Source organism: Glandiceps talaboti, chromosome 8 (genome assembly GCF_964340395.1).
Source record: "Glandiceps talaboti chromosome 8, keGlaTala1.1, whole genome shotgun sequence".
In the NCBI taxonomy this organism is placed as follows: domain Eukaryota; kingdom Metazoa; phylum Hemichordata; class Enteropneusta; family Spengelidae; genus Glandiceps; species Glandiceps talaboti.
The window spans coordinates 9475035-9488363 of NC_135556.1; the positions used below are offsets into that span (position 1 = coordinate 9475035).

The 13329-nt window shown below is 35.0% G+C and overlaps 1 protein-coding gene across 1 annotated transcript; it reads left to right on the top strand.

Annotated features, from left to right (window-relative positions):
* Window positions 1-4548: 4548 nt before the first annotated feature.
* Window positions 4549-5481, top strand: LOC144439146 (1-phosphatidylinositol phosphodiesterase-like). Its single transcript, XM_078128415.1, has one exon. The coding sequence runs from the start codon at window positions 4549-4551 to the stop codon at window positions 5479-5481; it is 933 nt and encodes a 310-aa protein (XP_077984541.1).
* The last annotated feature ends 7848 nt before the right edge of the window (window positions 5482-13329 follow it).

Here is a 13329-nt window from a genome sequence, read left to right on the forward strand (position 1 = left end):
CTATCACTTTTATAGAGTCAGTCATCAGATCTATAGTAGTAGATAACTAATGTACAATATACTGTCACTTTTATCGAGTCAGTCATCAGATCTATACTAGTAGATAACTAATGTACAATACACTATCACTTTTATCGAGTCAGTCATCAGATCTATAGTAGTAGATAACCAATGTACAATATACTGTCACTTTTATCGAGTCAGTCATCAGATCTATACTAGTAGATAACTAATGTACAATACACTATCACTTTTATCGAGTCAGTCATCAGATCTATAGTAGTAGATAACTAATGTACAATATACTGTCACTTTTATCGAGTCAGTCATCAGATCTATACTAGTAGATAACTAATGTACAATACACTATCACTTTTATCGAGTCAGTCATCAGATCTATAGTAGTAGATAACTAATGTACAATATACTGTCACTTTTATCGAGTCAGTCATCAGATCTATACTAGTAGATAACTAATGTACAATATACTGTCACTTTTATCGAGTCAGTCATCAGATCTATACTAATAGATAACTAATGTACAATATACTATCACTTTTCGTTGTGTACTATTTGTGCTAAATATGCTCCTGATGATTTGAAGTCATGTTTATAAAGATACACTAAATTGATGAAAAATGTCTAGTAATGTATATCTGTTTGAATTACAAACAATTGTGTACCTACCTCACATGATATAACTCCATAACATTACATTACATTACATTACATTACATTACATTACATTACATTACATTACATTACATTACAATACTTTAAAAACAATTTCTTCGAACATGATGTCAGTAGTGGATTTTTACACTGAAAAACATCGTCTACACATCTACTTGTTATTATATCCTCTTAGCCAATCTTTTGGACATGAAAGATGTATGCAAGAATTTTAGAACTTAGCATTTTGATAGAAATGCGTTCATCCAGAACAGCCAGGAATACAGGTATGTATGTATAATATGTACTTGTCTCATTATAATCAACAAGAAGTTAATATGAGGAACAACAGATTCGTCAAAATAGCATTTATACACAATATGAAAGTTGACCTGTTGAGAGATGTTAAGTGTACCACCGCTGACGTCCATGTCAATTGGGCTAGCTACTAATGTAAGTAACATTTGGGAATCCACATATGAGAAATGTTACATAATTAAGACTTTGTCAGTGCAGGAAGTGCGCCCTCTACGGGGAAACTTGCCTGTCTGATCGCCATTCTACTATTTGTAGTGTAGACGTTGATACGCTCGCCTTATCTCTGTCTAGCAACTTTTAGACTTTTCATCTTCACCATGTCGAATGCAGAGCAACAACTTGTGGATCTCGTTCTTGAGCCCACATCAAAGGTACATCGTCCAAACGCCCGTAGTAAGAGCTTCAAATCCAGCAGTTCGGGCAAAGGGAGAGTGTGAGAATCGTGCCTCAGAAAAAAAGTCAAAATGGCGGTTTCCCGACCCAAGGTAACTGCGAGTAAAACAGTACTCGGACATGATTCTGATAACGATCCAGACGCACGCTCGCTTGAACAGGAAAAGGGTCTATTGCAGGTAGAGATAAGGCGACTCAAAGACCAGAAAGAAGTAGAGGCTAATCATGGCAGCAACAACTGTCCAAGTTAAAGATGGAGAATGACAAAGTACAGAAAAGTGCTACAATCACTTCCGGTGGGCGCTAATAGGACACACTGTCCATGCCAAACCTCCGAAGGGTGGCACAAGACGAAAGTCATTTACAGTGGTCGTTTGCATCTGGGTTTCCATGGTCACAGCAAGAAGGACCAAGTCCTACTACTGCCACAACACCAAATTTAACAGACCCATATTTACCATTCGGCTTTCCTACTGATATGTCTACAAAAACAGTAACGCAAGCAGGTGGCATACGTTCAATTCGTTTACCTTATTTGTAGTTACATCTCCACAACTCTAAAACAAATGTTACTTATCTATAGATGTTTCTCATGCGTTTTAATTTCTTTGAACATCTTTGTCAGAATTAGAGAAAAATTACTCTAATGGAACCAAAGATGGTCTGCAATCAGTCGCGAAATACACACGTTATATAGTCCACGTGATTCACTGATTGACAAGTTTGTGTGATTCATGTTGTCGATTTCACCCCTCATGTTTGCAATGCCTTCTTGAATGTTGAACACTTACAATAAGTAAATCATGAAGTGAAAAGAAACTGTCTTTTTACACAAACAATTAATTATAATTTATCACACACCATTTCTATCCACCTATTATCTATGACTGATACATAATTTAAAGTTATCCATGTTCAAGTGTACGTGACTATGTGCAAACCCTTTACACAGCAAGGCTGTTTCTGTTTTTTTTTTAATTTTTGTGCTGGGAATTGCTCCCAGCGATTTTCTGTCATGCAGACAAATATACACACACACACACACACACACAAACATTCAAATGTTACACAGCAAGGTTGATACTATAGACTTTATGACGGGAACTATTATAATATTACAATATGTATAACGATATATAACATCGATATTTGTCTTGTTGGGAGTTGTATTTGAGTGTTGTAATTGCTGTCTCAATGTCGGAGATACTATATTAAAGTCACGAGGAAAATCGGCATACTTGATCATATACATGTAAGTAACACAACTTTGGTGATGTTAGGCACGCCATCCTAGTGCAAACAACAGCATGTAAAGTGATGGACAGATTGGACGCAATTAAAACATTATAATAATCTTTATTTATACTGGATAGTTCTTTAAGCATATAAACACTTGTCTCCCATGAAGTCCAGTGAGGGCCATCCCTCATGGGTTCAGTGTTAATGCAGGAGGAAACCGGAGTACCCGGGGAAAACCTGCGTTGTTCGGTAGAGTCAAACTGAACGACACTCTTCTTACTTACACCGTGGTAAATTTAACCGAACCCTGAATGGGGTTCGAACCCCGACCGCAGTGGTAAGAGGCAAGTGGTTTAACCACTCGGCCACCGACAACCCCTAACCCCATTACTTATATGCGATACACTCACACTCAAATGACATGGCTTTGATACGCTAGCTGTCAAACAATGTAATATATTTATAGAGTTGCAACGTTAAGAGAAAAATTGGCACGTTGAGGGCGTTCGTGTAGGAGCGGCACAAATGAATGACAGTAGTAGTCATTGGGCGATTTCAGTCCAAACGTATATCCATCTTTCGGTTCATATATGAGGTATTTCCACAAACTCTGACAAAGATGCTCTATTCAATGCAATGACGATTCCTTAGTTATACAAAGCTATGCTGACAGCATGATATGATAAGTGGTGGGCCGTGAGTAATTGCAAGTGGGAGAAGGCAAGGATGGGTCAGATTGTACTAATTGTTTCTCAGGGCCGGGGACGACCATGTTTTAGATATTAGGGGAGAGTCTCATTTCACATTACCTCATTCTAACTGTCGAATTGCAGCTGACAATCACGCCATAAACAAACAAAAACAGTTTTTTTGGTTAGGGAGACTTCAACAAGAGGGGTAGGGCTGGGGGAATTAGAGTTAGGGTTACTTTTTTACAAATCTTTTTGTGAAAGAGGGACATATTTTAGAAAGTGGGATTAGGGGAGGGTCATATTGTACTTTGACTCTCATTACATTGCCTAACTTAGCATTATTTTGAGATTTTGGCATCCCATCGCTGCCACCAGTTCTGCATCCCATTGCTGCCAAACCGGTTTAGAACTTAGGATCCATTGGGTATTATGTAATGTTGAACTGCATTATTTTACCTAACATTTCGAACAAAAATCTAAAGGCTTTACTCTTACGAAGGGTTTTGGAGTTTGCCTTGTAATGCACAGCAATTTTATCTGCAGAAATGCGCTAAACTTTGTAAAGACAACAAATTGAGAATTATTAAATCTTAAATCTCCATTGGTACCGCTGAAATGTAGTGGTCACAGGAAGAAGAATTACCTGGTGTATTCTATACCTGGAGATTTGTATAGTAGACGTGATTTCGACTTGTACACTTGATGTGTTAAAAGGGGAATAGTAATAAAGTCATCACTACTGGCCATGCCATTTTAACACTTTAAAAAACTCTGTTAGTGTCTAATCGACATGGAAGTGGTGTGATGAAATAAACGGTGAACAGTTCATGTCGACTTACATGTATGTTGTTTAATGGATTAATTGTTTCCATGTCATGTAGACGAAATTGAAATCGATTGAAATACAATTGCATATTCTTCTCAAATGCAATAAATAGGCGACTATTTGAGCCAGCGCATGCTCTAAAATAATCTAATCTATTATCAAAGAAGCTGTCTCCTGACCATTCTAAAACCATCCGTCTCAGACAGTAAAATACGCCCTCAATGGCCTTGCTCCTGGCTAACTGAAAGGGGTTGGCCGATGTGTGTGGGCGCTCTGACAAGGTGTGCCTGTTACAGTCCTTAGTGTGTCGGTATACTGTTCGATCGTATATAATGTAATTGTAAACACTTGTTAGGTTCATTTTCCCCGCACGACAGCCGAACAAAACAATATTTCAGAGTCGACAGAATGGATTTCTTCAAAGGAGTCGGTGATGCCATTGGTAAAGCAGTTGACGTAGTAACAGACGTAAATACATACGAAGCTCTCTTCGATGCAACCGGGAAAGCATTGACAGGTAGCGGAACTCCTAATGAACACCCTACTGACTGGTTTCCAAATTGGATGTCGAATATGTCTAACAGAATATCCCTCAGTAGTCTCTCAATTCCTGGAACCCATCAAACCATGACATACGAAGGCCATGGTGGTCAATTTACTCAATGCCAAATTTGGAAACTGGACACCCAACTAAAAGCTGGTATCCGTTTTCTTGATATACGTTGCCGACACTTTAATAACTGTCTTCCCATACACCACGAAAGCTTTTACCAACATTTTAGCTTCACGGATGTACTCAAAATGACCACAGCATTTCTCAGCGAACGGCCAAAAGAAGTCATAGTGATGCGGGTGAGAAAGGAGTATAATGAAGAAGGAAACAGCCGAAGTATGTCAGATTCTGTCAACGTGGCTCTATCCCGCTTCTCCGAAAGATTCTTCTGGAGATCAAGCAATGTGCCTACTCTCGGTGAGGCACGTGGTAAAATCGTATTACTGGATGATTTTGAAGGCGGACATAGAGCAGGTATCAACTATCGTTCTCTGATCATAGCAGACGACTGGGATGTAAAATCATTCTCTGGTGGTCCAATCAATTCGAAATGGGATGGTGTGCAGAGAAATCTCGAAGAAGCTGAACAAGATGCTGATGATGGACAAGTGTACTTGACATTTTGCAGTGGTGCGAGTAGTGGTGCATATCCAAATCAAGTTGCTGAGAAAATTAATCCACGCCTCTCCACATTCCTATCTAGGAATACCGGCAAAAAGCGATGGGGAATGGTAGCTATGGATTTTCCCAGTTCAAACATCATCAATAAAATAATCTGTAGCAATTAAAATTACTACCAGTGAATGACTTTCTACAATTTCATTAATTGGTAATTATATGTTTGAAGTATTTGCTACTTACCATTTCGTGCACTTTAGCACACTTTCTTTTAAATGGAACTTTAATGACGTCTTTCACTACAAGTATACATATAAAAAAATAAACAGGATTTTGGTGACATTTGCCTCAGCTACTTCAAATAACTCTAAAGCAATCAGTATATCACTTTTTTACTTCAAAAAGTAGTGAGAAGATAGAGTAATCATCAACTGAACTGTCACATTCCTATATTCATTGAAGGGATCGTCATCATTCAACTTGGTCAAAAATTGTATTTTTTGAAATATTGTCTACATCTGCACAAACACTCGAATCGGGCACTAACACTTTCTTTACGTAAAGGTAAAATCTAAAGCCGACAGTACAATCTTTGTTATTTGCGTTGTAACAAAGTTGTCACATGATTGTAATGAATCCGTGTAGTTTTACCTGTATAATAAATGTAAAAAATGCTTTTCATGTTGAATAAAGTCATAAATGATTAACAGTTCTCGGTCGAAATTATTTTTCCTAATAAATACTTCAGATGGTTTTGATAGTAAGTGAAGGTTACCAAACAACACTTGAGAAAATTAATCACACACGATTCTAATTGAAATGATCATGACGTCACTTTAGTTGATCAGAAATGGAATCATATCAATGCTACTAGACCATCAGCTCAAAATTGTTTTTATATTTTAAACGGATGGGGAGAACTTCCATATGAATGAAGTAACTTTTAAAAAGAGACCCAGTCCACGTTGCAAGTTATTCTTTCGAATCAAAGTACATTTCGGACTGGCTTACTACGAATGAAGCAGACCCCGGATACCAAACTTTTGATGATGAATATATATTACACGGTGCTAAGATTGACACTGAAATTGATAGTGAAACTGAAGATAAAGAAAACGATGTCCCAACCAGTACCATCGCACGGCAAAGCGGCAGCTATGTTTTCTCGGTGTTTGTTATGGCTAGAGTCGCAGCCTGATTGTGAACCTACCCAGTTGTTATTGCTACGTAGTTTACACAGAAAAACAGCAGACATCCGTGTAATGAAACAGAAACCCCCGACTTCGTTAAATTGCGGACACATCGTTTGTACACGTGACATGTATAATGATACAATTTGATTACATTTACATGTCAGTGAACACTATTTATAGATGCAACCATGACAACAATGCGTTCTTATCAGCTGTCCACTACGTCGTCGTCTTTCTTGTAAATACGTTTTTTGATTTCTTCTACACATATTCAATTCACAATGTCGTTTTCCTATTGTATTCAACTCTTTAGTTTTAGTATTAAATAAGTACAGTTCATTAAAATGGTTTCTATGTAGTACAGTATGTTTCATTTGTCTGAGAGTGCATGTAACATGTGTAAGTGTGATATGCAGCGTAAATATACGTTCATTCTGTATGAGTGCGACCTTTTGACCCCACCCCGTCCCATCTCGATGTAGATCGCATATCCGACCTGACCACATATCAGAACTAAAAGAATGTCCCCGTAAGCGTTCGGATAATCAACGTTTTACGGTAAATATCATTTTTGTGGCTAACTTCCTCATGGCTGAATAAGACTGTACAAAATCCTAATACTATGACCACGGAGGTGTTTCTACCTTCATGCTATGACCTCTTAGTAGTATAGAAAAGGAGAAAGCAAGCGCAGTCCCTTTTTAATATATTATATAGCCAAATAAAGTCTCTTTCCTATATTAATAAATTTATTAATATATTTTTTTATATCTATATAACGTATTAAAAAGCAAAATAAATCTTATCCATAAAAATTGATTAAAAAGTGACTAAATTTGTTGTAGCTGTTATAAGTAAATTAACCGCTTAGTGACCTCACAGACGTTTAATTAAACAGATAATAATAGATATGTATATACATACAATCGTACCATAAATTCAAAATGTCAAACAAACAAAGTAAAAAACAAATCACTTTTGAAGACGACACAACCGAATCAAGTCCACTTAGTTCTCTGCTTGATCATGCTATATCTAATATTGCTAATCCTTCAGAGAATGATGAGGATTGTGAAACTTTATTATTAGATATTTTAAATGAAAAAAGAAATATCAAAGAAATTCCCACAATCAAATGGAGAGAAGTTCCAATAGAAAAACCATTTTTGATTACTCAATTTAAGAAATTCAATTCTCGTTACGGTCCTGGATTATTGATTTGGCTTAATAATCCAATAACTCTTAAAGAACTTTATTGTACTTACGCTCCTAGCAGAATGATAGATGAGATTCTCACAAATACAAAAAAACTCCCATTAATAGTTGTTTCACGTGGATTAAAAAAATCTATGATAAATCCAAATAATTCGTATAATAGTTATACTCTAATGGATTTTAATGTAGTAAAACAAAAATTAATGGAAAAAAGAAGTTAAATAACAGTTAAACAACAGTTAAATAACTAAACAATAATTAAATCATAATTTAAGGATTATTCAGGATTATTCAAAAACCTGATAGTTTCTTTTTTTTCTTATTTTTTTTCTTATTTTTTGGTTGATTTAACTGCAAGACTTCAGGAAAATTTCAATTTCAGAATCTCAAATTTTTTTTTTTTTATATATCTTTGTAAACCCACGTAACCACTAATTCAGCCCCGGCTGCAGTCAGCATAGGATTAAAGACTGTAAGACTGCAAGACTGCAAGACTTATGTAGTCAGTGATAGGATGGCTAGAGGGAGACATGAGTGTATTTTTTGTATCGTGATAGAAAACCATAAAATATAAAGAGTATTTTGATATACTATTACACTGACTGTAAAGATTACTAGTTTATGTTGTAAAGCTCGAAGATACCGCAAATAAAGCTGACATGTAGACGCTTAATGAGATTACTTTCCACGGGATTTGGATTTCACACGCATACGGAGATGTCTCTAATTAGCTCTAACTAACCTATACAGGGGGTTACTTAGCCAGACACCACCCATCTTGTTTTGAGAGACTGTAAGAAAGCCAATTATCACCTTGATTGCTGCTGATTGGAGAGACAACTCCAAAGGTGAAACAGATTTGAAAATAAACGCTAGTAGTCCATTTAGGAGGCCATTTAGAGGCATAAAATATCAAACCATAGACATAATTTTAAGTCATACAATACTTGAATATGGTAATAAAATACCAGAATTGAAACAATTATGCTATACATTACATATCATTACATATCATCTCGAAGTGTATTTTGTTGTGGCAAAGCTGAAAGAGCGGAGCTTTATTTTGCGGATGTGCACTTGGTAAGTGACTTCTTCTGAAGTTTAATTTGGTTTCAAAAAATCCTGAATAAGGAGCAAAACATTTCAATACTTTCAGACTTTGATCAGCCCACTCCCATGGTCGTAAACGTTTGCTCAATTCTTTTAGTGCACATTGGATATGCAACATCTTAATTTAATCTCAATTCATGCTTCCTTCAGTATATGCATCAGCAGATCTAGAGCCAAGTAAACCACTGTATAAGACTGTAAGATATTATATAATTTGGAATAGACTCAAATGTATATCGTTACATGTACTATTCAGAAAATATAAAGAAATATCCTTAATTTTGAAACAAATGCGAAGCCCGCATGAGGATATATTACCCATCACCAAAATATCTTTCAGAATATATGATCCTGAATATTCTTTTATTAAATCAAAATTTAATTCATCTTTACGATGGAAATTATTTTTTAATACTTGAATAGCTCGTAAAAATTTCCCAACATCTTGTATTTTTTTACTTTTTGATAATAATAATTTATTAGCAGTATCTTCTAATTTAGATATAGAATTAGTATTTAAATACTCAGTAATTGAAATACCAGATTCTTTTAAAGCCTTATCAACATTAGCAGTTATACTAGCAACTGATCCAATACCACTTAAAGCATATGCTAAACTAGTTGATAATTCAGTTGAACCAGGAACTAATTTTAATTTAGATATCATGTTATGAGTATCCGATGCATTTTGCATAGCTAATTCTAATTCTTTATGAGCTGGACCTAATGTTACATGTAGAAAATTTTTAACATTTCCATTTGTCTTTCTCTTTCTATTTGGGCATTTTGATATACTTCATCAAAATTACGGATTTCTTCACCTTCTTTGACAGGGAATTCAAAACTTTGAAACGCTTTTTTAATATTAATTCTTGATTCTTTTAAAATAGTATCTAAAATTTAATCACTTTTTTAACATCGGCATAAACCTCTAAAAATTCCGATTGAATTCCAGTTGTCATAGAATATATTAATTCGACAACAAATAGATTCAGAACCTAAAGATGTATTAATTAATCTTTTTGATTTTTCAGCATTTGGCGTAAATTCATTATTTAAAGCTTTAGCGATTGTTTTACAAATTTGTTGATGAGTTTCAGCATCATCTTTAAATATTTTATTATTCGATCTTGGATTTGGTAAATGCGTTAATAATTTAGAAGCAATCTCTTCTAAACTTGCTGTATTAGGATCAATACCAGGTATACCTGATTCCGTTAAAGCTCTCCCTAATCCTCGAATAAGTCGTTCTTTACTTTGTGATGCTAACGAATGTTGATAATTTTTTTAAGTTAATGACGGTTTTTCTGTTTTAGTTAAGTCATCTCCTCCAAAAAAACCTTTCTCATAACTCCCTGTTTTTTTATTTGAGAAGTTAAATACGAATGTACCATTGAATAAATTTGTTTAGCGATATCAGATTGCTCTACAGTTGAAACAATGTTCACTGGCGATGAATATTTCACTAAAATATCAGATATATTATTTTTATTTTTTCCATCAATTGATTGTGAAGAACCCATTTTAAAAAGTGTTATATTTATTAATCATAAAATAATTTAAATAATAAATTTATTATTTAAATTATTCTTTAAAAAAAATAAAAAAAAAATAAACTAAAATAAATTTAATTTTATTATTTTTTATTCACAAACTATTATTATTATTATTATTATTATTATTATTATTATTATTATTATTATTATTACAAGTGGAGGGGTTTAAATAGTACATAATGATGAAAAATGTTGGGATTACTTTAGAGGAATATCACTTATGGTTGGTGTGTATACGTAGGAGGTGTAAAGGTTGACGTTTTACACCCATAACTAATTGTTCAATATTTCCCATTCAAGCTTCAAGTCGTAACAATTGGGAGCTTGGTACTTGCCATGTACATGAATAAAAGTATGACAATATTATTTTATTTATGACTAAATTGGCACTAGCACTGGGGCCATCGAAGATCTCAATTGTCCAGTATTCCCCGAAGTATTTAAGGCACTAATATTTGATTGACAGCTACGGTATTGGTAATGATGACTCAGATTTTCACAAATCCCCTTTGGATTTTTCAGACAAATTGGTGTGCATTTGAAAAAGTTGAACATGAGCTGAGCGAAGTTTAGTTGTCATAAAATAATGTTGCAAAGTTTAGTGAAAAGAATATCAATTTAAAGTTTTTCTGACATGAACACAGTAGTACTGTACTGTACTACTGACTGTGGTGAGTGTCCGTGGAAAACATATCGCTGACCTGCTGATAGCATTACATGTATTTGCTGACGGGTAAAACTAAAATATACGGAATAACTCGCAACTCTCGATTTTATTTGCCACACAGCTTTCATGAAATTAAAGACTGATTTTTGTGAAAGCAAATGCTAGGTCAGTCTGTATGTATTACGTGTAATTTACTTACAGAATAACGAAGTTAGAGGTATTTATGTAGATGTACATGGTAAAATGTGCTGGTTTACAGATTACAACAATATGGTTTTCTTAATGAGTTTTAACAACATAGTCAGCGATAGCACACCATTTTCCAGAAAAGAATTTAAAAAATGACAAATCTAAAACCAAGAGATTTTTTACAAAACCCCTTTGGTCTCTATTTATGAATTTTCAGACCGATTGGTGCGCATTTGAAAAAGTTGAACGTGAGCAAAGTTCAGTTGTCATAAAAGAACATGGCCATTGTTTTTCTATGGGAAATCTGACATAGTATTCGGAAGTAAATGTCAAATTCGCACTCAGCCTACAATCGCTTGATTTAATTTTCTTCATCTTTGCGTTACTTGCGATACAATTTTGAGATTTTAAGTCGTTTGAATCTCTTCTAAAATCGTATGGTTTTGATTTGATTTGATCCCAATCGAAAATGCTATGTCATTGTGCTGGCATGCCATACAGTTGACTTGACCTGTGTCTTCTGCTACTGTAAAACGTTGTAGAATATTGTTTCATTTACTACAAATTATACTTTCATGAATAGCCGATAACATTTAATAATATATTAATCCGAATGCAAAAACGTACCTGAAGTTGTGAAATGTACAATGTGGAGTTCACGTGATATAGGTCATTCAATTCCAGGCATGATGATATTGTTACACTGTGTAACATTGTATCACATGCATCATGCATCATGCATCATGCACAGCGTTAAAACAACGCACATAAAAGGTCACGACCTTGATGGTGACACAACTGCGAAATCATGGATAATTTATCAATATTCCCTAAAAATGGAAGGCATGGAAGGCTACTCATCCTCAACTATATAAAGCGGCACTGTGTTCAATCATAACGCAACTAACAGTTTCCTTGAACGCAACTTTGGATGGATATTTTGGTACACGACTGTCAATGTTGTGTCAAACCGGACCTTATTACTCAAAGACCTACGTAATCAAATGTTACATCGCTTATCCATCACGATCATGTCATATATTCAACTGAAGTTTATGTACTACGTGTGCATATATATATGTATATATGATTTACACTGCCAAGAAAGGAAAGTTGAACTTTGTTCATAGCAAAAGGTATGTAGAGCTGATGACTTCGTTAACGTACATGGTTGTAAATGTCAGCGCAACTGAAAAGGACAAGAATATGTCAAGATGGGGTTTGTTTGTACTAGTCCTATTTACATGACGGTGCACGAGTCTATATTACTGACTTGACTCTGAGGTAGGAGGGACAATTGTCAGAATCGAGTCCCGGATTACTCCGCAGGACTACGTTTGTACTTAAGGTGTATGTCAGATGTATTTCCTTACTAAAACATGGCATTTGTAATGTAAGCATATTTTATGTTTCCATGGACGCCACTCTCCAATTTTAGATAATCTGTCTTACAATGGAACACTGGTCTAAGACGCCATGTGGATCGTTTGATGTTCGATGTTCGTCCAAACCTTACAATCTTGCTGTGTTGAACTCAGGAGTCGGTCGGAAATAAAAACATTTTTTTCTGATGTCGGAGCTGCAAATTAGGGTTGCTGCATCTCTTTGATTTGTTTCTTTTGAGAAAAATACGGCAGTCTGGTATTCAATGGCCACGTCAGTATCGAACGAACGCTAGGTCCCCCTTTGATCTAGACGCATCATGTGTCATCGCAGTACAATATACTAAGATTAATACTCACAGTGTTACAGCGAAGTGGCTAGCTAGCCTCACAAATAGCAAAGTCATCGGAAATGTGGTCGGATGTACTATCTCTGTTGATAACTATGTACTCACTTTTTTTTACTTAATTTTCTATTGATTGTGTTCATTACCATCCACACAGCAGCAGTTTTGTCATCTTTCAAAAAACTACCCGTGCTTACACAGTGTGTCATGGTGCCATATATATCGTCTACGACTATTTTTGTCTCGTAAAATAAAATAATAATATCGACATTCCTGTCTCCTAAAATAAAATAAAATTTGAACATGATGAAGAGAACTATGGCTAGGCATGTCTTACAGTGCAAATTTTTTTTTTTTTT

Coding starts and splice junctions, on each gene's coding strand:
- LOC144439146 (XM_078128415.1), top strand. CDS start 4,549: ATGGATTTCTTCAAAGGAGTCGGTGATGCCATTGGTAAAGCAGTTGAC.